At 49.2% G+C, this 26749-nt stretch overlaps 1 protein-coding gene across 1 annotated transcript in view; it reads right to left on the bottom strand.

Moving 5' to 3' along the window:
• Positions 1-25623, bottom strand: part of Pstpip1 (proline-serine-threonine phosphatase interacting protein 1) — a 42923-nt gene extending 17300 nt beyond the window's left edge. Inside the window, exon 1 of the mRNA XM_038322965.1 lies at positions 25138-25623. Coding sequence (XP_038178893.1) covers positions 25138-25173 — 36 coding nt within the window. The 5' untranslated portion in view covers positions 25174-25623. The remainder of the gene's footprint in view (positions 1-25137) is intronic.
• Between the last annotated feature and the right edge of the window lie 1126 nt (positions 25624-26749).

The raw sequence follows: 26749 nt of genomic DNA, 5'->3' as shown, positions 1-26749 counted from the left end.
CAAGAGACACTGTAGCCAGGTCTTCAGGAGCTAGTCTCCACCGCGTCTGCCACAGGCTGGAGATGCCTATCCAGCCCCTGTGCGCTATGATGGCATCAGGCAGAATGAGCCACAGTCACAAGTGACCCAGCTGTTCTAAGGAAGTGCCTAGCCCCCATTCCTGCCCCCCTCATTTCCCTCCTTCTTCACCCCCACACGGCCACCTTCTCAGAGGACAGACTTTGATTCACTGCTCAGAGTGCTGTGGAGAAGGAGGAAAGGGATTGCAGCAAAGAACCTCTCCATCAGAAGTCCACCAGCTATCTAAGGCAGACTCCCCCAGGACTAGCCTAGCTTCCTCTCCTCTCACCCACTGCCTCACCCGCCTCCTCCCTCCACCTTTAGCCTGTTAATCAAATCCCGCACGTGATCTTACCTTAAAGTATGAAAATTGAGCTCTCTCTGGGGCTTGAGAGATGGCTCAGAGGTTATGAGTACTAACTACTCTTGGAGAGGACCAAGTTGAGTTCCCAGCACCCACGTCAGGTGGCTCGCAACCTCTGCAACTTCACTCCAGGGAATCTGAGCCCCCCTTTTAGCCTGTGCAGGCAGCCACATACATGCACATGTGCACACATGCATAAATAACAAGACAGATCTTTTATGACAGTGAAGCCCATCCTTGATCCATTACCGCCTGCTAGGCGTGTGCCCTGAGAATGACTTTGCAGCTAGGAATGGGGAGCTCGTGCAGCCCTAGACAGCTCTTCAGGACCGGAGCCATTCCCAGGATGCATCATCCGGAGGCTATGACCTCTGCTTCCAAGACGCCATGGAGGACAGCCTGGCTTTGATGGTCAGCAGCTAGCCAGCACTAAGGCCTAGTCCCATTTCCCCTCCGCAACCCTTTGTGCCATTCCCTGCTCTGCTGAGCCTCCGTGTCCTCTCTAGTCACTTTTAGTTTTCTTTAGAAGTCCCAGTTCTGGGGTCTATACGACTGAGCTGACATTATCAGTCCTCCGCTAGCTTCGCTCTCCGGAAACCACTGATAAGAGGGTCATGAAAACCATTCACAAACCTGAAGGCCTCTACGGCCTGAAACCACTGTCTTCACAGATGTCACTTGAATGACCTTTTCCCCTCGAGAAGGTAAAGTTCTCAGACAAGCGAATACCCCCACTTTCTAACCAAGAAGAGCTGCAAAGTTTGCGCTCCTGCAGACCGCAGATTACTCTGCTCCCAGTCCCTCTTTCCCATACCTTGCACCGCTCTACTTCCTGGCCCTATAAATAGGGCTCTACCCTGGGGCAAGTGGATCTTAGACTTGTGCTCAGCTTCCTTGTGAATTTACTCTTATAAAGGTTTCAGTGACAGGGGTACTGGGCAGTGGGGAAAACAGCCTGGCAGTAGCAAGCTCTCTGTTTGCTGAGTATCTACCATGCACTATTCCAGAACATCGCAGCCTTTGCCCTGCTGAAAACACCAAGATCCATCAAGGGAGAGATGGAAAGGAAGATGCCCAAAGAGGGTAGGGGACTGCCCAAGGCAACTCCATAGACCCTGGAGTACTCTAGGTTGGCTGGACCCCAGCGCTACAGCCCCAAAGGCATTCAGTAGACCAAGGCCACTGAGCCATTCAGTCCATAAATTATCTCACCTTGAAGCACTAAAAAAAATAATTTAAGAAAGATAGCTTTTGGTGTGGCTCAAAGCAAAACCCTGGTGTGGTGCAGAAGGCATGTATGGAGATAGCTTTTGGGGGTCAGAGAGTTGATTCGCCTGGTAAAGTGCTTGCTTTGCAAATATGAGGATCTGAGTTTGATCTCTAGCAACCACGTTAAAAATACTGAGTCTAGTGGCATGCATTTGTATCCCCAGCTTTGGGGAGGCAGAGACAGGCAGATCCCTGGGACTTGCTGGCCTGTCTAGCCTAGCGGGATTAGTGAGCTCCAGTTCCAGAAAGAGGTTGTCTCAATAAACAAGGTGGAAGACTCCTGAGGAAGGACACCTGAGGTAGTACTGTGCCCACCCTTACAGACACACTCTCTCATGCATGCACACACATGCGATAGCTTCAGAGGCATATGGTGATACAATGCTTGTAATCCCAGTACTTAGGAGACTGGGGTAAGAGAAACATGAGGCCAAGTCCAACCTGGGCTGTAGAGTGAGATCCTGTCTCAAACAACCAAACCAAAACAACAACAACAAGCTGCAACAAAATATAAGCAAGCCAATGCCTAGAACCCAAGTCAAAACAAAAGATATTTTTGGAAAATTGATGTGGGGTTCCCCTCTGTATGCTGTGAATATCATTGGTTAACAAAGAAACTGCTTTGGACCTATAGCAGGGCAGAACTTAGGTACGGGGGGAAAACTAAACTGAATGCTGGGAGAAAGGAGGCAGAGTCAGAAAGAAGCCATGTAGCAAGAACCCCCTCCCCCAGTCAGACAGCCATGTGGCAATACACATTAATAGAAATGGGTTAAATATGTTAGAGTTAGCCGATAAGAAGCTAGAGCTAATGGGCCAAGCAGTGATTTAAATAATACAGTTTCTGTGTGATCATTTCAGAGCAAAGCAGCTGGGAACAAACAAGCTGCCTCCCTACTACAGAAAATGATTACTCAAGTTGCCTCAACTAGGGTCCTGGGTGGTTAGTAGATACGGTCCCTTCTTCACCCAGGAGGCCTGTATGAGCTAGAAGAGAGATCAGCCTTGGCATGTGGTATGTGGCCACTCTGAGCCTCGGTGGACCAACCCAGGCCTCCAGATGAATCTTTTTGCCTCAGTCTTGAGAAAGTAGAGCAGAAATCCAGGTGCCTTACTATGCAAGTGTGGTCTGTTGATTGCTCTGGGGACTCCAAGTGTCCCATTTGAGGCCCGCGAGCCATTAGACCCTGCTATGTGTGCCCCACTGACTGGGAGGAGAAGCAGCCTCCATCCCCACTACCACTTCCTCCTTTTCCTGCTCATATCGCTCTTAGTGGCTGTGAGGGTTGGCCACATAGACCAGGCCTCCTGAGAAAGACACTTCCCCCTTCTTGGGCTTGCCTTCTTCACCCAGGATGTGTGGGCAGGAGGCTTTCTGCAAGTTAGACCCACTCAGGGTGCTGGAGGTCAGGCCCCAGTACCCCATCCTGCTTGAGAAGACAGAAGGAATTCCCAGACTAGATCTGGCTCACCCCACACACATGCATGCGGTGGCCCTGGCTGTTCTCAGCCTTTACTTCCTGCCCTGTGGAAATGACCTCCTGGTTCTCACTGTGTAGCATCGATCTGAGAAGCACATGAGCCAGGGTGGCCAAGGGAGGACAGCAAACACAGATGAGAGCTAGCCCTGAGGCAGGCACTGGGATCCAGACTATGACTCCCTTCCCCATTTACAGACAAGGAAAATGGGACCCAGACAGGTTGCATGACCCTCAGGACACAGCCAGAACTTGCGTTCAGGTGGTCCAGACCAGAAGACTGGTCTTAAGCCTCCGTTTCTCCATCTCTTCACCAGACCCCATTCTCAGGACCTACTACCACAATGCTAGCCTCCTATGCCTGCCCCTACTGACTAGACAGTGCTCCGCCCCTCCACCAGAGAGAATCTTTCATCTGTCATAGCCATGTGGCCCGGCTGGAGAAAACTAATCATTCTGCCCTTCCCCCATCCCAGGTCCACTTGAAGAGCAGGGAAGAGCCATTTTCAAAGGTTCCCTTGGCTAGAAATCCAGAGCAAAGAATGTGGAGGACAGATCCAGTTCTAGCCTCGGGAGGGGCCTGGGTTTTGGTCTCAGTTTTCATGTAACAGGGATGAAGCTGGGCAATCATGCTGAAGCCACCTATCTCCCGCCTTCCAGACTATGGAGGGTTCACAGTGTGCTCAGTGGCTCTTTGGCAGCATGCTGCTGTGAGTCTGAGCTTTGGTATCCTGTGGACCAGAGGTTCATCTCCCCTAGCGACCCAGGACAGGGAATGGCTGCGGCTGCTTTACAGAGTGGATCCTGGAGGGAGAGTTCAGCGTGCCTAAGAATTGCAATGGACTTTAATCCCAGCACTTGGGAGGCAGAGGCAGGCGGATCTCTGTGAGTTCGAGGCCAGCCTGGTCTACAAGAGCTAGTTCCAGGACAGGCTCTAAAAAAGCTGCAGAGGCCGGGCGGTGGTGGCGCACGCCTTTAATCCCAGCACTCGGGAGGCAGAGGCAGGCGGATCTCTGTGAGTTCGAGACCAGCCTGGTCTACAAGAGCTAGTTCCAGGACAGGCTCCAAAGCCACAGAGAAACCCTGTCTCGAAAAACCAAAAAAAAAAAAAAAAAAAAAAAAAAAAAAAAAAAAAAAAAAAAAAAAAAAAAAAAAAAAAAGCTGCAGAGAAACCCTGTCTCGAAAAACAAAAAAAAAACAAAAAAAAAAAAAAAAGAAAGAAAGAAAAAAAAAGAATTGCAATGGAATTTTGCTTGCGGGGCTGGAGAGATGGATCAGCAGTTCACAGCACTGGTTGCTCTAACAGAGGACCTGGGTTCAATTCCCAGCCACCTATAACTCCAGTTTTAGGGGATCTGTCCCCTCTTCCACCAGAGGCTCCCTGTGCAAAGCTGGGGGAGCAGGAGTTTCATTACATTACATACATTACATATTACATACATTACATGCATTACATACATTACATATTACATACATTACATGTATTACATGCATTACATACATTAGACAGTAAGATTTCAATACTAGGTTGAACCCGTCTGGGTTACCCACCTGGTTTCTGCTTGAAAATGACTAGAAAAGCCCCAGCTGGTGCCCGAGTGTGGGACAATGAGATCTGTAATCCCAGAAAAAGGACAGATTTCCCATTGTGCCCTACCTACAAGAGAGACCCTTTCTGTTTCTCATGGGCTCATCATTTTTTAAAGTGTTAAAACAAAACAAAACAAACAACAACAAAACCCAGCCTTTACTGTTGGAGTGGAGTCCTCTGCCTCTAATGCCAAAGTCAGGCCCCTGCACAGTCCCCAGCACACAACAGCAGCCTGGCTGCTTCTGCCTCTCCGCCCTCAGCCATGAGAAAGCAGGGACTCTGTACCCCCTGTGCCAGCTATTGCTCTGTCACTAGCAGCTGCTTTCCTGTTGCTTGTGTCCTGTGGTCTGAGAAACCCAACCACAAAGGTTATTGGGGAACCTGGCATAGTAAACACAATGCCCTAGAGACTGCCCTAGACCCAGGAAGGTGGCAGGCATGTTGCTTGGCTCCTTGTAGGACCTGGTACTCAGAGCCTGCGCTCCACAGTGCTCAACCATGCACCTAATGAAGGGCCAGAGAAACAGCTAGGGACTCCTCCAGAGTTGGAGCTCTATAACTACTGCTGGGGCTGGGCCCTAGGAGGGAACCAGCCCACTTGTTTGTGGATTTAATGAGTCATTACACACTGCCCTTAAACAGCTAGCTAAACTAGTCCCCTCTCTTTCTGACACCGGCGTTCTGAGGCTGGTATTGTGACATCTACTGTATACAGAGGGAGGATAATTCAATGGACAGAAAGCAAGCTTTTCCATTGCCCCAATAATGGGCTCACCCTACACTTATCGGTTTCTTAAGGAAGGTAAAGGCTCAAGTACTCCAGTCTGACTTGGACAGACAGACAGATGGATTGATGGACAGTGGATAACCAGAGACTTCAGTGAGTACGCCAATCTCTAGCCTGTAGAGTCTGTGGAGAAGGATATGTAGGAAGAGGTTCATAAACCCAAGGTCCAGCAGAACGCTGCCCTACCTATAGCTTTTGTGGGGCCACCAGGGCCAGAAGACATATCAGTGGTTGGCATTTCCAGATGCCCAAGCTTTGATAACTAAGGAAGAGATAGGAGAGCCGATTCCAGGTCAGTTCATGGAAGAATTTCCAGGAGCTGAGTAGCCTTGGAAATACACAGTGCAAGCACAGGTAGAGAGCATCCATTTCTGGTGCTGTGTGAGCAGGCCAGGAACTGCCCAGAATTGCCAGGAGAGGACTCAAGCCTTAGGCCACCTGTTCATCAGGATACTTTGCAACCAGGTACCTTTAGCCCAGGGGCCAGCAAGGGCTCTTTGCAAACAGTTACATGTTTTGGAGAGCAGTGCTTTGTGGCTTTTCTGAGATGGCTCAGGCCTAGAAGTTGGAGAGAGGGTCAATAAAGCAAAGGCAGACATACTTTTTAGAGAACATGACACACCCATGGGGGCAGATGAGTACACACTGAAGTTGTCAGACAAAAGGAAAGGCTGCCCCTGGATTCAAGCATCTGCAAGGCCAAGTGACTGCACTTCATGATTATGGAGAGTTAAAATGTTACAGACCAAAGTCAAATGACCCTGGACTACTTTTAGTTCCCCAGAAAGCCATTCATTACCCACTCCTGTATCTGACCTTGTGGCTATGAGAGCCTTTAATGTGTACTCCAGGCAGGCACTAGCTTCCACCAGTCCCAAAGCTAAGGATGCCATAAGATAGAATCTGCCGCCTTTGCCAGTTTCCACCTACCTGTGGTCACCTCCAGCGTATTTGGTAAATGCCTTAATTTATGAGATCCTTTGTTCTGTAACTAATATGTGTGTGTGTACCCAGCACAGTTTGAGGTATAAAATACTTCCACATGGACCATATCTTTTAGGGCAACTTCTCCTGGGAATATTATCATTCAAATTTGGCTTAAGGATAAACTCGTACTCCCTCTAAGGTGAGAGATGCTCTGTGTCCAGCTGGGCCAACTAGAACGTAAGGCTGGAACGAAGTTTCTAGAACCTCCTAACAAGTTGCAGTCTGATGGCCTCATCTGGCCTTGCAGGGCCCTTTCCTTGCCTTGGTAACCTGCCAGGAACCTAGGATGTGTGAGTCCACACTGGGCTTCAAAGGACAGGGGAGCCACAGGACTGGCTGATGGCTACCTTGTAGTCTCTGGGAGCCCAACAGAGAGAATGCTGTGAGTTTTCAGGCCTTCCCAGGAACCACCTGAGGAGACAGTGTGGGTGTGGAAGGGGGCCTACTGCACATGAGTTGGTAACACTGAACAGGGTGTGGCAGTGGTCCTGAGGATATGGGGAATTGATATGAAAGAGGTTTCACTCCCTTGGGTGAGCAAACCTCCTTTTGAATAAGGTCTAGCTGGTTGGCAAGCTTTATGCTTTTAAATGGGCCTCAGTCAGCGGCCAGGCATGGTGGCACACACCTTTAATTTAAACATTTAAGAAGCAAAAGCTGACAGATCTTAGCCTGGTTTGCATAGCAAGGTCCAGGACAACTAGGGCTGCATAGTGAGACCCTTTCTCAAAAAACCAAAGCCAAATGGGTCTCAGTTGTGAGGAAGGGGAGGTACCCTACATGGTCCTTGGAGACCCTGTTCTGTGAGGGTCCTGCTCTCTCCTGTCTACTCTGTCTTGTCTAAAGGCTCAACTCAACCTCTGCTTCTGTCTCCTGATTTAGAAAAGGGGAAGGATGTGGGGGGGGGGGGGCAGGAAGAGAACACCTTGCAGGCAGAGCACAAGATGGAAATGAGTCCCTTGGTTGGCAAAGTCTGTCATTCTTATGTCCACTTCCAAGTTAGCCCCCAACGGAACCAGGAAGGGGTAGGAAAAAGAGGGGGAGGGAGGGTACAGACAGATGGACAGAGCCTGAGGAAGTGGCATGCGGCTGACCAGTGCAGAATCATGTCAGATAAAGTGAGGGGCCGAAGCATCCCAAGGAACACGAAAAGACAGACTCCAAATTCAGGAGGAGGAAGCCAGTGGCATGGGGGATTCTGCTGGGGGTGCAGACCAGCATGAGTTGGGTGCTCTTGCTACAGGATCCCCTCCAGTCCTCATAGAAACTGCAAAGTCGTGCTACGGTGTGACTATCCCTATGACAGGGCGGTGGATCTGAGGGTCAACGAGGCTAATGACATACCGTCCATGGAGCCCTGTCATTTTGAGTTAGCAGTCAGTTCAGGGCTCAGCAGGGTCTGCCAGAGAGTACATAGGAAGCAGATGCCTTGAGTGAGGGGAAGTGAATGGGGAAGAAGTGGGGCTGGGGTAGTGAACGCACAGGAGGGAGCAAAGCCTCCCCTGACCCTGAGACCAGGAGAGACACAGACCCCTAGAGCAAACCTGAAGGGTCCTAGGCTGCCTCTAAAAGACAAACAGACACTGCTCACAGCTGGCCCTTAGCTGGTCCACACAGGACTCCTTCCTGTAGCCTGTGAGGGACTCCTCCACCTGGAGCCAGGCACCAAAGGCTCAGCCATTGTCCTTGCAAATGTCATCCCCAGGTGTTGTAGGCCTTCTCCTTTACTGCTAGAGAATGTCTCAGGAGGTCATTGTCCTGACACAGAAGAGCTGAGCATTGGGTTCCGGTCTTGACCAGTCGCACTCACGAAGACAAAACCTTGGGCTTGTCATTTAACCCCGAGTTCTGGCTGAGACCACTGCCTATGGAAAGTGGGGCAAACAGCATCTTCACTGTAAGAGCTCAGCGAAATGACTCATGAAGGAACCTGGACACTCAGTGAGCTTCTGGAAAATGGTGCCTGTTGTGGTTAGCACATACTGACTAAAAGACAACCAAAAAGGAAATTGAAAAGAAGAACTAGGGTTGGAGCCTCACCCTAACTTCTCTGGGTCTCAATATTTCCATCTGGAAACTGGGGTGAATACACATCCCTCATGCTCTGCAGGGCTGCTGTGGGAGATCCTGCTTTGTGGCAGTGAATTGTGGGGGGTGGAGGTAAGTTTCCTCAAAAGACAGAAATGAGCTGCTGGACCTATAGGGGAGTTCATGCCTGCCCCACTCCTTCTGGAGAAAGTCTTCCGGCTCTTCTGCAGCCTCAGTAGGGTCTGGGATCAGAGTGGATCCCTGCTCTGACTGAGCTGTCCCTGAGGCTCAGAACGAGCTAGGGTCTGCACCTTCCGTGAATGTGTGCGAGGCTCCTTTCCTCGTTAAGGCTCGCATGCCTCCAGTCTCAATCTTCTAGCCACAGAAGTTCATTTATATCCATAGCCCTTTTAGAGATGCAGAAAGTTCAAGGGCTCCCAGGGCCACTCATGAATAGAGAGATTTGAAGCAGGGCAGTTCTTGGGTTCTAAGGTCAGAACAAGAGGAAAAAGATGGCATTCTCTAAAAAAAGGACTCCCTGTCAGAACTGGGACTTTGCTTTGCTTGTCTCTAAGCAGCAAGAGCTTCCTTCCCCTTGGGCCCCAGGAAGCTGGGTTCCTGTGCATTTGCTGTTTAACAGATCCTTCCCAGGCCAGGGAGATAGCTCAGCTGGTGAAGTAAACTTGTAATCTAAGCACTGGAGAATTAGACGGGTGAATCCCAGTAGTCTGCTAGCTGGCCAGTTAGTCTAATTAGTAAGCTATAAGGATCCTACCTAAATAAACAAGCAAACAAAAAACAAGATAGACAGTTCCTGCAGAGCTCCTATGGAACTCCTGACGCACACACATGCATGCACATTTGCTCACATGTGCACATGTACACACACACAAACAAGGTAGACAGTTCCTACAGAACTCCTATGGCATGCATGCGTGTGCTTGTGTGTGCGCATGTGCACACACACACACACACACACACACACACACACACACACATTTCCTCTCCATCTCTGTGTGCAGACTCCTTCCTCTAGAGCTGGGAATTATCTGAAGGCTGGGTTGAAATTCCCACAGGCTGCTGGAAGATCCTGCCTCACACTCAGTTCCTGGCCTGAGCCACTGCAGCTCTTTGTCTCCAGCATAGGTTCCCCTCCTTCCTCATCAAGGTGAGAGCCATCACAGGTACTCCTGACACAAGCCTCCCCTTCATGCTGTGCAGAGTCCACCCATCCCCCATCCCACTTGATTCAGCTGTCATACAGCGGCAGGAACATGGTCCCCCTCCCCAATCACCTCACCTCTGCTCACCACCCCTAGCCTTGCTTGCTTGAACTGTCCTCAGCTGCCCTCCCTGTCCTCTGTGGTCTGGAGACGGTGTACCTGAAGAACAGGCCCTGAGCTGGTCTGAGGGCAGGTCTTGAGAGGATACCAAAAAAGGAACACTATTTGCTTCTGGGGCTGTTGTCCTTGAGGTGAAGGCTGCCGCGCACCGTGCCCCCGTCTGCGCTCTATGCGCTAGAACCCAGTTCTTGAGCTTCGCTTCAGGCAAGGGGCTGGAAGTTGAGAATACACACGCAGAGACAGACCGACACACAGACCTTCCAACACTGGTACCAAAAGCCCTTCTTTAATAGCATCATGGAGGCTTAAATACCCTGCAGTCAATGGCCAACAGGTGGAAATCCCATCCTCTGATCCTCTAGGCAAAGCACAGCTTTTAGTCACTTCAATTAGAAGGCTCTAGACAGGGAAGAGCAGATGAAAGCCAGGACTTAATTAGTCCCAACAGAAGGCCAGAAGGCCAAATTTTCACAATCCCCACAGGCTCAGGCAGGCAGAGGTCACAGTAGCATCGATTACCATCAGGGCCTAACATGGACCATGGAGAGGGCACTGTCCTGGCCTGCCAAGCAGAACTGGAAGTCAAGAGCCTACCAAAGAGACACAGGTAGGGCACCACCAAGAAGAGCCAACTACTTTGGAGGTCTCCCTAGTACACTCAGGGTGGGCATACAATGGGAATTTATTGAGTGGGTATCCAGGCTAGATAAGGTAACCAAAGGAAGCCCCAGACCTCAGTTTCCTTACCTATTAAATGGGAACAAGAGCACCCTACTAAAGACCCAGACCAGTCAAAACCATCTAGAAAAAGAACAAAGTTTAAAGATTCATACTCCTTGATTCCAGATGCTACTATGGAGCTACATCAATCAAAACTTTGGTATTGGCCCAAAGGCAGACTCATAGAATAATGAGACAGAATACAGAGCTCAGAAGTGGAGTTAGAGGGATCGGATTGTTCAGTGGTTAAGAGCACTGGCAGATTTTCTAGAAGACATGGGTTTGAGGCCCAGCACCTACATGGTAACTCAAAACCATCCTTAACTAAAGTTCTAGGGGATCCAATGGCCTCTTTCTGTAGAGGCAGGCAGTAGGCACACAAGTGATGCACAGACATCCACGTAGGTAGGACACCACCTGTATACATTAAAAAAAATTTTTTAAATGAGCCCAGAAATAAACCTCACATCTAAGATCAATTGATTTTTAAAGATTTTGTGTGTGAGGGGTACCACATGTGTATAGGTCCCCCCAGAGAACAGAAGAGGTCATCAGGTTTCTTGTAGCTGGAGTTAAAGGTGATTGTGAGCCACCTGACATGGGTGCTGGGATCTGAACTCAGATCCTCTGGAGAGAAGGAGAAAGTCTCATTCACCAGTGAGCCATCTCTCTAGCCCCTGGCCAGTTGACTTTGCATGGGCGCCAAAAACATTCACTTGGGAAATGACAGTTCTTTTTCACAACTACTGCTGGGAAAGCTAGATATGAGCATGTAAAAGAATGAAGTCAGACCCTTACCTTATACCATGTGCAAAGATCAACATAAAATGTGTCAATAAGCATAAGATCTACAGCTATAAAAATCTGTAAAGAAAATCTAAGAGGACAGCTTCTTGACACTGAAGTTAGCAATGCCATCCTGACTATGACATTACAACAAAACAAACCAAAAATAGCTAAGCGGGGCTTGGATAAAATGAGTAAAAACTTGTATGTCAAAGGACAACATCAAGAGAATAGAAAGACAACCAAAAGAATAAAAGTCCTGAAAAATCATCCAGCTGGTAAAAGATGAGCATCTAGAATACATGAAGACATCAACAGGAAGAGAAGGACACGATTCAAAACCGGGCAAAGGCCTTGAGCAGACAGTTCCTTGAAGATGCACCAGGGGCCAACAAGCACAGGAAAAGATGCCCTATGTCATTAGTCATCAGGGAAATGCAAATCAAAACCACAGTAAGACTTCATGCTGACGAGGATTGTCATGACTCCGAAAGAAAGAGAGGAAGAAAGGAGAAAGAAAGAAAGAAAGAAAGAAAGAAAGAAAGAAAGAGAGAAAGAAGAAAGAACAAACAAAAGGAAGAAAGGAAGACAAGATGCTAACAAGCCTCAGCAGAGGCCAAAAAATCAGCACCTTCCTCATAGTGAAGGGAACATAAAATGGGTCAGCCATATGAAAACCAGCTTGTTAGAATGTTGATGTGGGCTGGGGTCTAGCTCAGGGGAAGAGCACTTGCCTGACATGAGCAGGACCCTGAGTTTGACCCCACCATTGGGAGGAAAAAGCTATACACAGCATTATCATGTGGTCCAGAAAACCCAACTCTAGATCCGCAGTGAATGAAAAGCTGCGTTAGTCATGACAGCCAAAAGGAAGGCACAGCTGAGCGTCCACCAATGGCTGGATACACAGAGCAGGCATGCTCGCTCTATCTGAATTATAAAGAGATTGTGCTGTCTTTTCTATCAGATAGTCAAATAAAACAAAATTCCATAATTTTTTTTTAAAAAGAAGCCACTTGGCAGAATTTCAAGTCCTTCCAGGGCCAGTACTTCTTGAAATCAAAATATATGCTCCAAGTTACTCTTTTTGCTAAAAATTGCATTCTGCTTACAGCTACATTGTTTTAAATCAGCCAGTCCCGTAAGAGTGTGAGTCCAAGCTTGAACCACTCAGACTGAGGCACAGAGCCCCTGTGCATGAGGAATAAAAACCCAGCAGGATCCACCGTGCACCCACGGTGCCTGCCTGCTTGCCTGCTCAAATGGGCTCAGCCCCTTCTGCAGAATTAAAACTTTTTGCTTTACCAGAATACTTTGGATTGTATGGCCATATTCCGGAGACCCCAGAACCTCTTCTGTCACTAGATGGAACACAACTGTGCTATACAAGAAGAGAAAATCCTCGCTGCTACAGCATGAATGAACCTCAGAGGCGTTATACCAAGTCTATGAAACCAGACAGAGGAGAATATAGTGGGCTCTATTTGTGTAAATGTGAGTACCTAGACCAAGTCAAATTCAGAGTCAGAGAGCAGAGCTGGGTGTGCACAGCTACAACTGTATCGTTCTAGAGATACAGCAGAGCTCATGGGCTGCCTGGGCTCTACAGAAAGACCCTGTGTCAAGCCAAACAAACAAGATGGAACTGAGCAGAGCAAGAGGTGGTGATAAATGAGATACGCCAGAGAGCTGTGCATGCAAGGCCTTGGGCTCAATGCCCAGAGCCTACCCCTCTTGCCCCAACACACATACACACCAACACACACACATACACACCAACACACACACATACACACCAACACACACACATACACATACACACCAACACACACACACATACACATACACACCAACACACATACACACCAACACACATACACACCAACACACACACACACACACACACACATCAACACACACACAAGCAGAAGAGAGATGAAACGGGAAGAGGAGAAAATGTTTGGTTTAGAAGATAAATATCCACCAGAGACCTACACATCAAAGGCTTGGCCGCCAGCCTGTAGCACTCTGAGAGGGTGGCAGAGCTCTTAGAAGGTGGGAAGGAAGTTATGTCACTAAGGGCCTGCTCTTGAGGAAGGTACTTGAGACCTAGCTTTCCTCCTTCTCTCCCCTCCTTTTTCCTCTTTCTTCCCCTTCCATTTCCTTCTCCCCTGTCCCCACGACCCTCGTTCCCTTCCCCACCTCCTGCCTGGTTCCCATAAGGTGAGCAGCTTTGCTCCCGTGGTGTTCTGCTACACTATAGGCCAATGCAAGGGGACCAAGTAACCACTTGAAACCATGAACCCAAAGAAACCATCCCTCTTTGTAAGCTGACTCCCCAGGTATCATGTCAGATCCCCAGAAAGCAAACAGAGCAGGATGGGAGGGGATTGCATCATTTAGGGGGAACAGTTTCTGTTCCGATGATTAAGAGTTCCAGAAGCAGCAGATGTGCTTGCTACCACGGACACACTCAACGCTGGTAAAATTGTCAATTATTTCCTACATATATTCACCACAAAAACCCAACACACATACACCCAAATCTTCAAACTCACCTGCTTCTCAAGTGAGTCAAGAAAGCCATGCAATGTTAAGGGCTGAATGAGCGCTCCGTCAGCAAAGGGCTCACAGTATTCTGAATGGCCACACATTTAAGGCTAGAATCACCCTCCAGAAAACTTGACCCAATTTGTCTGGAGCCAGGCACTGGGTTTTTGAGAGCTCTGGTCATGCTCTAGCTCCAACCTTATCTCCTCTGGCTGCCTCAGTCCTTCTGGCCACATTCAAGTCCTCCTGGTGGTCCCTTGAACCTAGCAAGCTGATCCCTGCCTCACACCATTACTCTCCCCTCCACCCTTGTGGTTCCATTCCCCACTCATGTCCCCGCAGCTGAGAGACCCTGGGCCCCATTTGGCACCTCACATTGGTGGTGAATCTCTGGGGCTACTTCCCATCACCTAATGATGGCTGCCCTGCCTACCTGCTCCATCACCCATTGCTCAGGGTTCAAGGCCTCAGCAAGCACCACCTCTTCCAGATCACAAAGGATTCTCTAACCCTAGCAACAGCCAAGCCACACCTGGGTCCAGGTTCCTAGTCTCATTTCCCCTCTACTAGCCTCTGTTTCCTCCCTGTAAAGCTAGACAAGGAACATCAGATTCTTAAAAACACTGTATGCTCATTCTAAAAAGCTGAAAATAAGGACTTTCGGAAGCTTTCACAATGAAGAAATGACAGCATTTAAGGAAGTGGATATGATTATACAATATATGTTATCAAACCATTTCATAATGCCCCATTAACATGTGCAGTTTGTATGTATGTATGTATGTATGTATGTATGTATGTATGTTTTCACCATGTGTGCACATTTTCCTGTACATGGAGGCCAGAGGTCAACTTTTGGGGTCTTGCTCAGCTGTTCTTCACCTTTTTGCTTTCTTTTGACCTGGAGGTTATTAATTAAGTCTTTCTTTTGACTGACCCTGGAGGTTATTAATCCAGCTGGGCTGGCTGGCCAATGAACTTCAGGGATCCACCTGCTAGCCCCGCCCAGTGCTGGCTTCACACAGGTGCTGGGGATCCGAACTCAGGTCCTCATGTTACATAGCAGGTACCTTTACCAATGGAGCCATCTTCCCACCTCAGCTGCTATGTGTCAGTTAATGCATTTTGTTTTTGTTTTGCTCTGATTTTTCAAGACAGGGTTGCTCTGTGTAACAGCTCTGGCTGTCCTGGAACTCGCTTTGTAGACCAGGCTGGCCTCTAATTCAGAGAAATCCGCCTACTTCTGTCTCCCGAGTGCTAGGATTAAAGGCATGCGGTGGGATTAAAGGCAGCTGGTTTTTTTTTTTTTTTTACTTTTTTTGACAGAATCTTGCTATATTGTACAGGCTAGTCTTGAATTCATGATTTTCCTATCTTAACCTCCCTGGTGCTTGGATTACAGTTACATGTGCCCCCTCTCCCCTGCTGTCCCCTAACTGAAAAAAAAATCATTAAAAAATAATAATCTTATGGAGCCTTTAGTGTAATTGAGGGAGAGGACATGGGTCATCTTGTGATTTAAAACTAAAGAGGCAACTCTCTGGCAGAGGAATGTAATTTTGGACATAGTTAAAGAGGCATTCTAGAAAGATGTATGTTCAAGGGACAGGTAAACAGTTATAAATCTTCCTTGAGACCCATCCTGGCCCAGTTCACTATGGTGAGCCAGCAATGGTGGTCTGCTACCACTGCTTGGAGCCTCCCCTTCCTCCAAGCCAGTTTGTAGGTGATAGTGACTCATGGCTCTAAATCAGACTAGCGAAGTGGGTTTGGAAAGGGAAAGGACTATCTCCAAGCCCACCCAGCAAGTGAGAATGATACCAGGCAAGGCATCCAGAAAGCCTGCGCCCCTGATAATCTAGAAGATAGAAATGACAGAGCTGTGAGGGAGTGGCCATCACAGAGGGTGGCCCTGGTGTAGGCAGCTCAAAGTCAAGGCATATTTGGCTTCCCCACAAAGTTCTTTCCCTGGAGGGCTTTGTGGTGCCAATCAACTCGGGTGAGGTGGGAGGGCAGTCCAGCTGTAGCCTGCAGCCACAGACCATTTGGCACTAGAGGAAGCAGTCAGCACAGGAAAGGGTCAGAGAAGGCAGAAGGAAGTGTCTCTCTGCCACCTCTTAGGGGTGCAAGCCTTTCACAATCCAGTGTGTGTGGGGGTTCCCTTCCTACCATCTGCTTTGCACAACGTTCACTATGCCCTCTCCTCTTCCTACACCTCCCCTCTGCCCTCCTCCTAGCTCCCAAATTCTCCCCACCCCCTAACATCCCAAGCAAGCACTGTGCTCCCAGGCACTGCGCTAGTTCTATGCAGATGCCAGAAGCGCCAGGGAAATGTTTGAGATTCTGAAGCCTAAAGCAGGTCATCAAGGTCCCCTTCACATTTTCTACAAAGTGGATCATGCAGCCAGCACACCCTGGAGTGGCTGTAGGCAGGCTTTGCAAAAGCAGAGCCAAGCCGGGCAGTGTGGTGCGGTGCATGCCTTAAATCCCAGCACTTGGGAGGCACAGTGAGTTCCGGGACAGAGAGAGAAATCCTGTCTTAAAAAACAAAAAACAAAAAACAAAAAAAAAAAAACCAAAACTAACCAAAACAAACCCCTCAAAAACCAAAACCAAAACCAAAACAAACAGAACAACAAAAAGCAGAGCTGGCACAGCCACAAACCTCTGCAGTTTTCTAACCCTTCAGACAGCTGGCCATGCCAGCTGAATGGTCAGAGCCGTGCCAAGTTCTTGGTCTCTGGCTGGCCTCATGCTCAGCCTTTGCAAGAGGTAATGCTATCAAACCACAGGCTTGGCCTTAAAATACCTTCTGGGCTTGAAAGCAGGAGTAACTTAGTGTTGTTTTAAAATGTCCTCTCTCTTTCTCTCTCTCTCTCTCTCTCTCTCTCTCTCTCTCTCTCTCTCTCTCTCTCCTCCCTCTCTCTCTCTCTCTCTCTCTCCCCTCCCTCTCCCCATCTCTCCCTCCTCTCTCTCTCCTCTCTACTCTCTCTCTCTCTCTCTCTCTCTCTCTCTCTCTCTCTCTGTGTGTGTGTGTGTGTGTGTGTGTGTGAGAGAGAGAGAGAGAGAGAGGTAATCTAAATTTACTTATAGAAAGTTAATATACCCCTACTCCTTTGGAGTGAGAAAAAGTGGAGAAAATCGATCTCTACCAAATCCACAGAAAGCAGTTAACATGGGGTGGGCAGCAGGTCACCCCTGGCTCCCACCATGAAGCCAGAACGCCACTGACTCTCCTTGCAGGCTACAGTTGGGGACACATGTGGAGTAGCCATCTTGGTGCTAGCACAAAGAGGCACTGCTCTGTACCTCTGGGGATGACTTCAACAGCTGAGACTAAGAAAAATCTTCTTGAAACCTGAAAAGAATATTCTCTTTTTCATTTTGATTTGTTTAATGCATCGAGTGTTCAATTGGCATGACTCAAAACTCAATGGTAGATACAGTCATATTATGAAAATACTCATGGCTACCTAGCCTTGTCCCTCACCAGTTCTTTCCTCTTATGCTTCTAGCAGCTATAACCACAGTCGTTTATCCCCTGTGAAGCCCTCCAGGGGGTCTTGGTGAGAAGACAAGCACATGCTGGTATTTGCTGGTTCCCAACTTTTTAGAACAGGCTACATATGAGGCCCATAGCATCCCTCACTATATGTATAGACACACACACACACAATACATATTTATATATACATACATATATGTGTATATATAGTTCTATATATACAATTATTTATGTGTGGTATGTATCACATCTTACAGACCTTTGAATGTCTATCCCCATCCTTCCCAACAGCCAATGTAGGAAAATGTGGGAGGTGGCTAGTGGCAGCCAAGGCTAAGACACCCAGAGTCTCCTTGTTCATCTCCTGCACTCTCTACAAGCCCCTGCGGCTTCCCAACCCCCGGCTCACATGGAACCACTGGCCCACCGACCCTAAGGAAATGAAGTCCGTCCCTGCTCCAAGTCCTTCCTCAAGGCTTTGGTTTGTCCCCCTTAGACCCTGCCCTTCCGTGTCACTTGCATCTCCCTTGGCGCTGTAAAAAGACTCTTCCTTAGCCAGAGGACTTTACGAGGTCCAAAAGCAGCTGCTCACTCTGACAGCAAGAGACCGACCCACTATTTTAAACAAATTTATTTATTTTATATCACGGACCGCAGTTTTCCCTCCCTCCTCTCCTCCCAGTACCTCCTTCCCTCCTCTGATCCCACCCCCAATCCAGCTCACCCTGTTTCTGTTTAGAAAAGGGCAGGTCTTGCCGGGCGATGGTGGCGTACGCCTTTAATCCCAGCACTCGGGAGGCAGAGGCAGGCGGATCTCTGTGAGTTCGAGACCAGCCTGGTCTACAGAGCTAGTTCCAGGACAGGCTCCAAAGCCACAGAGAAACCCTGTCTCGAAAAACAAAACAAAAAAAGAAAAAAGAAAAGGACAGGTCTCCCATGGATATCAACAAAACATGGCTTAACATGATGGAGTAAGACTAAGCACCTCCCCATGTATTAAGTCTGGGCAAGGCGACCCAGTATGAGGAGTAGCTGACCTACTCTTTAAAACAGAGTTTCTCTCAGACCTCTGGTCCCAGGAAGTAATCCTCAAGTAAAAAATCTTTATATTCAGAGATCAATCCCTTGTATCACTGGCCAGAACAATAACTTACAGCAACCCAAGAGTTCAACACTAGGGGGTTGGCTAAGTAAATTATAGCATCTCTGCCAAATCCCAAAGCTGGAGAACTATGTTGCCATTCACCATGGTGCTGTTTATACAAGGAAGGCTCAGCTGTGGCCACAGGTTCATGCTAAAAAAAAGTTGAGGGTCACACCACAGTGTGAATATTCCTAACACAACTGAACTGTTGAATTTCAAAATGGTTAAGAAGAGCTGGGTAGCGGTGGCACACACTTTTAATCCCAACCCTTGGGAGGCAAAGGCAGGCAGATCTCTGAGTTTGAGGCCAGCCTGGTCTACAGAGTGAGTTCCAGGACAGCCAGGGCTACACAGAGCTGGGGGGAGGAAAGTTAAGATAATAAATATATGGGGTCAGTTGAATTTTTCCCTGCCCTGCTAACCAAATCCCTGCAGGGAAATGCAGCCTTTCGGTATCATGGCTACCACCCATCAGCCAGCTGCTGGCAATTTGTTGACAGCCCTCAGGCCCAGGTTTTGCTTCCAGCTTCACAATTATGTAGTACAGCTTGGCCCCACCATTCCCTGCAGTTCCTGGGCTGAGTAGCGTTCATCCACCCCCGGCTCCTACATGCTCAGATTAGCAATAGTGACCCCAGCTTTTGCTTCATGTACTCTCATTTTTGTAGTTTGGAGATGGGTCTCACTATGTAGTCCAGGCTGTGCTCAGACTCCTTTTGTAGTTCATAGTAGTCAAACTCACAATCCTCTTGCCTCAGCCTCCCTAGTACATCATTGTGAAGGGCATGCCAGACTCTGAGATGAGAGGATTGTGATATGTTTGATTCATATTTGGCCAACTATATGGCACAGGATATTGGGAAATAATATTTTTCAGTTCCCTTTTATTGTGAATATCAGAACAATTTCCTGTTAAGTAACACAACGTTTTGAATTTTTGTCTCAGTGGTTTTATACAAATATCCAAGGAAAAATTCTTCAACTGACTACAACTGAGAGGCAAATATCCAATTGATGTATTTTATTATATGTGTATTTTACCACAATTTAAAATAAAAATTTAAATATTAGAAACATAAAGAGAATACAAAATTATGCACATAGTATGCCTTGCCTATGTTCATTATATACTATTTCGCTATAAATGCTTCATCATTTATAGTGAACTATATAGTGAATTATATAGTGAAATAGTACTAGTTGTGTGGTGTAAGGTGTTCTTCCCTAATTTTTTTCTCAATTCCTAATTTTCTTTTTAGCTTTTATATGAATTGATTTTGTTTTGTTTTGTTTTTTAAGAAGACTTTCATGGCTTTAACAGCCTAGGACAGGCTGTCAACGGCATGGCAAATGGCAAACTATCTTGGCACCATGGTCGACAGGTCCTAGAGAGGACAAGTGAACTTAGCACATGCTAATGTTAGGCCCCTTGGTTTTCTTCTCTCAGCCTAAATGGGGAAACTCAGAGTCTCGGGACTGGGAAGGGGAAGAGGCACCAGCAGCTTAGGGGACACAGAGGGAAGGGCCAGGCCAAGCCTTGAAGGGTGAGATATGACTACATACTAGAGGGAAAAGCTCAGCTGCGTGCCTTAGCTCCAGACAGGAGGGGAGGGCCCAGGACAGCACTTACTTTTCAGTTATGCCCAAAGAGATCAGATGGACCTCATGAAAATCTGGCTCAGAAATAGATTTTCCCTCTTAAAACAACACTCAAGAAGTCCTTTGCTGAGGCCACTGGCTGTACAGGTTCCAGTGAGCAGAGAGGCTGAAGTGGGAAGGTGTTGCTTGGATGCTGCTGTTTGAGGACGTACCCTGTCCAGCCCAATCATTTGGGGCCCTCAAGCTCCCCAACCGAGCTGTGACATCCTTGAAGGCAAGATCACCTTATTCAGCTAGATGTGGAAATAGAACTCAAGGGTCTATCTTAGATCATTTAGCACAGAATTCTACTCAAAAACTATCTGTAGAGGTTGGTAAGATGATTCAGTGGGTAGGAGTGACTGCTGTTGAGCCCGGTGACCCGAATTTGATCCCTACAACCCCCAAGATGTCCTTTGACCTACATTGGCATGCCATGGTGGGTGAGCCCTCCTATAAATTAAAATGTAATTTTGAAACACACACACACACACACACACACACACACACACACACGTGTAGAACATAGAAAATGAAACCAAGGGAAAAATGAGTTCAGGAAGGCAATTAGACTGTGGGACATACATGATAATTGGTGTCTGGGGCTGTGGTGGCCTGGGCTTTCTTATAACTTGTGACCCAATGCTGTACAGGGTCTATAAGACATAAAACCTTCTCAGTGGGGGAAGCTGGGTGTTCTCAGTCTTAATTTGATTTCACCTGAGAGGTCCTGAGGAGGAACTTTCTCTTCCTTCTCACTGGAGCCAGCCTCTCAAACTCATCCCCAAGCAGCCCACCTTGGAATGTGGGCCACCGATGCTGTGGGGCTCTGTGGATGGACGGCAAAGCTTGACCAGTGAGGGACAAAATAACCGGCTGTTCCCATGCTAAGTGTCCCACCACCTCTAAGTCATTATACCTCCTTTTCTGGGAGGGAGGACTTGAGACAGGACCTTGTTGTGTATCTCAGGCTAGCCTACAGCTTCCTTTGTGGCCCAAAGCTGTCCTTAAACTTGATATCCTCCTGCCTCCACCCCAATACAGTATGGCAGGTGTGTGCCATCATGCCCAGCCTATCATCTCTGTTTTCTATAATTTTTCTGTTTCCATTACTACCAGGTAAGAATGCCTCTACCAGGTCCACCAACGTTTCTCTATCAGCAGCGATGACTCTATCTACCGGCTATGAGTCAGGTTCCAGACAGACCTCTACTGATTCTGTCTCTAGGCTATGAGTCAGGTTCCAGACAGACCTCTACTATCTACAGGATTCCATGGACACCCTTGTTAAAATTCCTTCCATAGACGAAAGCATAGACAACGTCTTCCCCCTCCTCCCATGGTACCAGTGACGTCCGCAGTGGGGAACCAATGACTTCACTTACTGAGCAATGGGTGAAAGGTCTGGGCAGGAGCAGCCCATAGAAGGTCTGCAGCCAGCAGAGACGACAGCTTCCCCGCAGCCCACAGCTTCACAGACAGAACCTCTCCCCTAGTCCTTCCCTGTGTATATGCTCTGGCCCTTTCCCCAGAACCAGAGGTAAGGCCACGTGCAATTAGGGCAAAATTGCAGACAACTGGGTGTGAGGGGCAGCTGGATATTCAGGTGAGGGTGTCATGACTCTGCAGACCCTTTCAAGACAAGGCAGTAGAGATGGTCTTGGACTAACTGCCCCAGCTGAACTCGTAGGGAGTGTGGTGGTTTGGCTGGGAGGGTAATCCTCCACACCACTTGTTCAAATCGTGGGTCAAGAAACTTTGTGGGCCTCATTAAAATCTCCAGGGTGGGGTGAGGTGGGGTGGGGCAGGGTGGGGCGGGAAGCTGAACCCTTTACCAGATGCAACACTCAGGAAAGTGAGCCCTGCACCTCGTCTGGGCAGCCCAACCGAGCTGACCCTGTTGGCAGAGGTGAGCCAACTCTGAGAACCTAACCACACCCCTCATCTGTTATATGGTGGCCTGGACGGGAGTGCGATGTCCCCCCATCAATGCCTGAGACAGGAGGGAGAGCTGGTCTTGCCCCTCATCAGCAGCAGCACTTGGGAGAGCAGCCCCTATACCTTGTCTGAGCAACACAGTGGAGCTGGCCCTGAAGGTGTAGATGTGGGAGAACCGACTCTGAGGATGTGAAAGTGGAAGGAGCGGCCCCACCCCTTGCTGGTCACTGCAAGGCGTGAACTAGCCAGGGCAGTGCCGGAGAGCTCACCCTGGTGATGAAGAGCTGGCAGGCTGACCGACTCTGTAACTACCCAGAACCAGGGTTATGTGTTGGCCTGCCCAAACATCCATCGCATCTGTGATCCCTGGAGCATGGGGGAGGGGGGAGGAGGAAGGTAGTCCTGCGGACCCAGGGCTCCAAAGTCTCCATGACACAGGGCAGCAACTAGATATACAGGAAAAGTCCCAGTGAGGGCCTAGTGTCAATGGTGTAGCAGAGGCCAGGGGCCTCTAACCAGACCTATGATTCTTTGGGATGAATGCCTGCATGTAAAAATGCATGGATAAAGAGGTTTACTGAGTGACTCGCTGTGTCACACTGCAGCTTCCATGACGAGATTCTCTCTTTCTTCCTTGGCCCCTTTCCTTCTCTTAAATTATAACTTGTTTTATGGGGGGCAGAAGAGATCAGGAGACTTGGTATGGAGACACGATGTCAAAGACACAAAGGATAAACAGAAAGGAAGTTAAACCAGTACTGCTGGTTCCCACCTGTCTTCAGGATAGACAAAATTGCCAGAAAAAATGTTGTCTTCTGAGACTATATATGTTGCATCCAGCTCAGAAGTTTCCTTCCACAATTTAAAAGCTAGATGTTGCGGTTAGAGAGCATTAGCTGCTCTTCCAGAGGACCTGGGTTTAATCCCTACTCCCATAAGGTGGCTTACAACCATCTTTAACTACAGTTCAGAGGATCTGACACCCTCTTCTGGCCTCCACAGGCATTGTATGCACATGGTACACAGATACAATACCCATACACATAAAATAAAAATAAAATTTCGTTAAAAAAAGAAAAAGCTAGATGTCATTTTCTTTCCTTGCTTTCTCCCTTGCAACACCCACTGCCTTGCTCTCTCTCTCTCTCTCTCTCTTTCTCTCTCTCTCTCTCTCTCTCTCTCTCTCTCTCTCTCTCTCTCTCTCTCTCTTTCTCTCTCTCTGCAGATCAGGCTTGCCTTGGACTTCCTTTGACCCTCTTGTCTCTGCCCCCTGAGCTGAGAGGGCGAGGGGCAAGCACGGGACCCTGCTCTAGGCCTAAGGCTGTTTTCCAAGGGTGTTGCTGCTGGGCTGCAGAAAAGAAGTCAAGCGCAGTGTGAAGCACCGTCCACCTTCCTCCTTGTCCCTGCTCTGCCTTCTCTGGGATGCTCCTCCTAACCCAGGCCCAGGAAGTCAGCCGTGGAAATGAGAAGGCACCTGAAGTCCCTGAGGTTGCAGTAGCCCAGAGGTGTGGCAAGTTCAGGGCGTGGGTGTGACACCACGCAGGAAGCGGCCCTGGGTGAGCTGGGTGCTGCTGCCGCCACTGAGCCACACCCTGATGCCACATACACTGCCTTCTGCCTGGACCCTGCCCCTGGGGCGTCTAGAGAAGGAGAGCCCAAGAGTGTGGGGTTGGGATAGAGGGAGTAGGGTTAAATGCTGCTGAGCTCCAAATCAGAGCAGCAGTTGGATTCTGGCTGTCAGCTTGAGCAGCGAACACCCTGGTGAACGAGATGGGCAAGGCAGTTTCCTTCATCCGCAGCTCAGGACTGGTCTTACACTCCGTTTGTAAAGATAGGGAAACTGAAGTCCAGGCAGACACAAGGTCCCCTCTCCTCTTTGCAGGCAGTTTCAAGGGAGGAAGGCCACTCAACTCATGCTCTAGCATGGGCCTCACGCAAAGCTGGCCGGAAGGGAAGAAGGGGTGGCTTTTTAAACTTTCGTCCTCCTGGCTGCAGCCCCAAGAAAGGGCCCGGGCTGAGGCTCGGGTGGAAACACATGAGTGAGAAAACCAGAGAGTCCCCTGTGGGGTCAGCGGTGTCACCCTCAGGAGAAACCCGTCTCCAGCTTTAACCAAAAGGTCTCAACTTGTCTCTAAGAGTCACAGAGGACAGTTGGGGTGGGGTGGAAATGGGGGAGCAGAGGAAGAGCTGAAGGTGGAAAAGCAAGAGGGGTGGGTGAGCTGTGGCCTGGGCCAAGCCCTTTGACTGCCGTCACTGGCCAGGTCCCCTTATTTCATGGGTGAAAAGATTTGATTTACACCTGTGCTGAATCTGAAAAGGCAAGCAGGGAGCCGCCTAGCTCAGTGGCCTCCTTCAGTGACCTGAGGTGTATAGGGGCTCAGAGGTGAGAGACAGAAAGGACAGGGACAGTGCTCCAGGGCTTTATCTACTGGGTCACCTCCAGCTGTCCCATGCTTATTTGTATTGGCCTCCATCATAGAGACGTAGGAGCTGAGGCCCAAGGAGAAAAAGTAATCTCATACAAAGCCAAGGACCAAACTGAACAAAAGGTGGCTTGGTGCTAGGGCTGCTGACTCCCTCGTGGTCCCCCTCCCCTATCCTTGTGTCCTCCTCAAATCCCCCATTAGGCGGTCCTGGTAAGCTCTGCTATTGCGGCTGCGTGTCCCAGAGGAGAGCCAGGCTGCGGGATCACAGAGAACATGCCTTTGCCGGCTGTGGGGGTGATTTCTGTAGAGAAATCATTATCTCAGTCAGAGCTGCTCTTTTGCCTTCCAAGTCAGTAGACGCTGTGGCTCAGACCACCTCTATGATAATTGAGACCAAAGTCAAGGTACAATTTTTATGAGAAAATTCCCTTCACAGGACTGCACCCCTGTGTCGCCCTCCTAGGGCATTTATGCCTGACTGGACCTGTTCCACAAACTCACCGCCCCCAGCGACTCCACTCACCCAGAAGGCATCTCGGAACTGCAGCTGGGCCATCATCCTCAGGCGGCTGTCTGTTGTGTCGAATGCTAGCACTCCTGCCTCAAGCAGGTCTGAACATGGGCCAGGAGTCAGGAGCTCCTCCTGGTCCCGTCCACGGCTGGCCCAGGCCCTCCTCCCTCCCGTTTCCAGCAGGCGCCGTCTGCAAGCTCAGAAGGCAGCCACAAGCCAGAGACAACTGCCGGAGGGAGGGAAAAGGGCTCAACCTGTTTTGTTTGGGGCTAGAATCAGCAGCGAAATGAGGAAGGAGCCTTGCCTGGCGATGAGAGGGTGGGCCACGATGTCCAGCCCGGGCCCTCGCCAGCTCCGGTGATGGCGAACTCAGGCCGAGGCCCAAGGCAGGCAGCCCAGGTGGCAGGCAGAGAGTGGGAGAGAGAGGCAGGATGTGCACAGGCCAGGAAGGCAGGCAGGCAGCCTGAGGCCAGCACGGGAAGATTTGTGCAAGCTCTCCGCGGCAGGCGCAGGGCTCTAACCCACAGGAAGTAGAGCTGCTGCTTTTTCCTGAGCAGCTCCGCCTGCCACCTGCCACCCTGATGCCTGCTCGTGTCCTGGCCCAGTTTAACCTTAGAACCATCACATTAGGAGTCCTGGGGCTGTTGCCCACCTGCCCAAGCCACACGAGGATAGGTTCTTGGGGTTCACCCAGAACTAGGACACCCCCAATTCATTCCAACGTTAGCTGTTCGTGCTTTAGACTAGGCACCACCTTTAAGTTGTTGGCAGTATGGGGCAGACTCAGCTGTGGTCCAGGGGCTGTGTGAGCACGGAGGTGGAGTGAGTAGGTGAGCAGCTAAGGGGAGCTCACTCTGAGGTGGCATATGTCCCTGTACCTGTGCAAATCTACACACATTCCATCTCCAGTCTCTGTGAGAGACAGAGAGACAGGAGTCTGAAGCTCCAGGCTCTGGATCAGTTTTTGGTTAATTTGGGCCTTTTTCTCTTCAGTAGCTGAAGGACCTTGCCTGACCTTCAAACTCAGAGCCTCAGCCTCCTCTTCCTGTCACTCCAGCCTGTGGGAGAGGATTTCGTATCGGAAATACTTCCGGAACTTCTCTTTGTAGGGCAGATCCCGGGGAACACAGTCCCGAGACAGGGTTTGCCCACTCAGCAGAAGAGGATTCTGGGAGTCCTGAGGCTACGGTGGGCTGATGAAAAGGTTGAGTCAGGGACTGCCCACAAATCACCACCTTCACTGAGGCCTACCTTAGGACAGTGGAGCTGATCAGGCAGCTCCACTCCCAAGTGCAGGTTACACGTGGCAGGGCTTAGAGAGAGGCACACCCAGGCTTCCTTCAACAACCCTCCGAGAAGAAGCACAGTGGGCCTGGTGCTGGACGCCTTTAGCTCTGGACCCCTGGGACTTGAGCTAATACTAAAAAGATTCATTTCTTATTTTTATTTGTATGGATAGGTGCGTGTCTCCTGTGTGTGCAGATGCCTGCAGAAGCCAGAAGAGGGTGTCAGAGTTCTCTGGAGCCGGGGGTTACAGGCAGTTGTGAGCTGCCTGGTGTAGGTGCTGGGAACTGAACTCTGATCCTGCAGAACAGATAGATAGCCAGGTGTGCACAGCAGTGAA

The sequence above is a fragment of the Arvicola amphibius genome, chromosome 3, assembly GCF_903992535.2.
Source record: "Arvicola amphibius chromosome 3, mArvAmp1.2, whole genome shotgun sequence".
Lineage (NCBI taxonomy): Eukaryota > Metazoa > Chordata > Mammalia > Rodentia > Cricetidae > Arvicola > Arvicola amphibius.
This window is presented reverse-complemented; position numbering and strand designations above follow the sequence as displayed.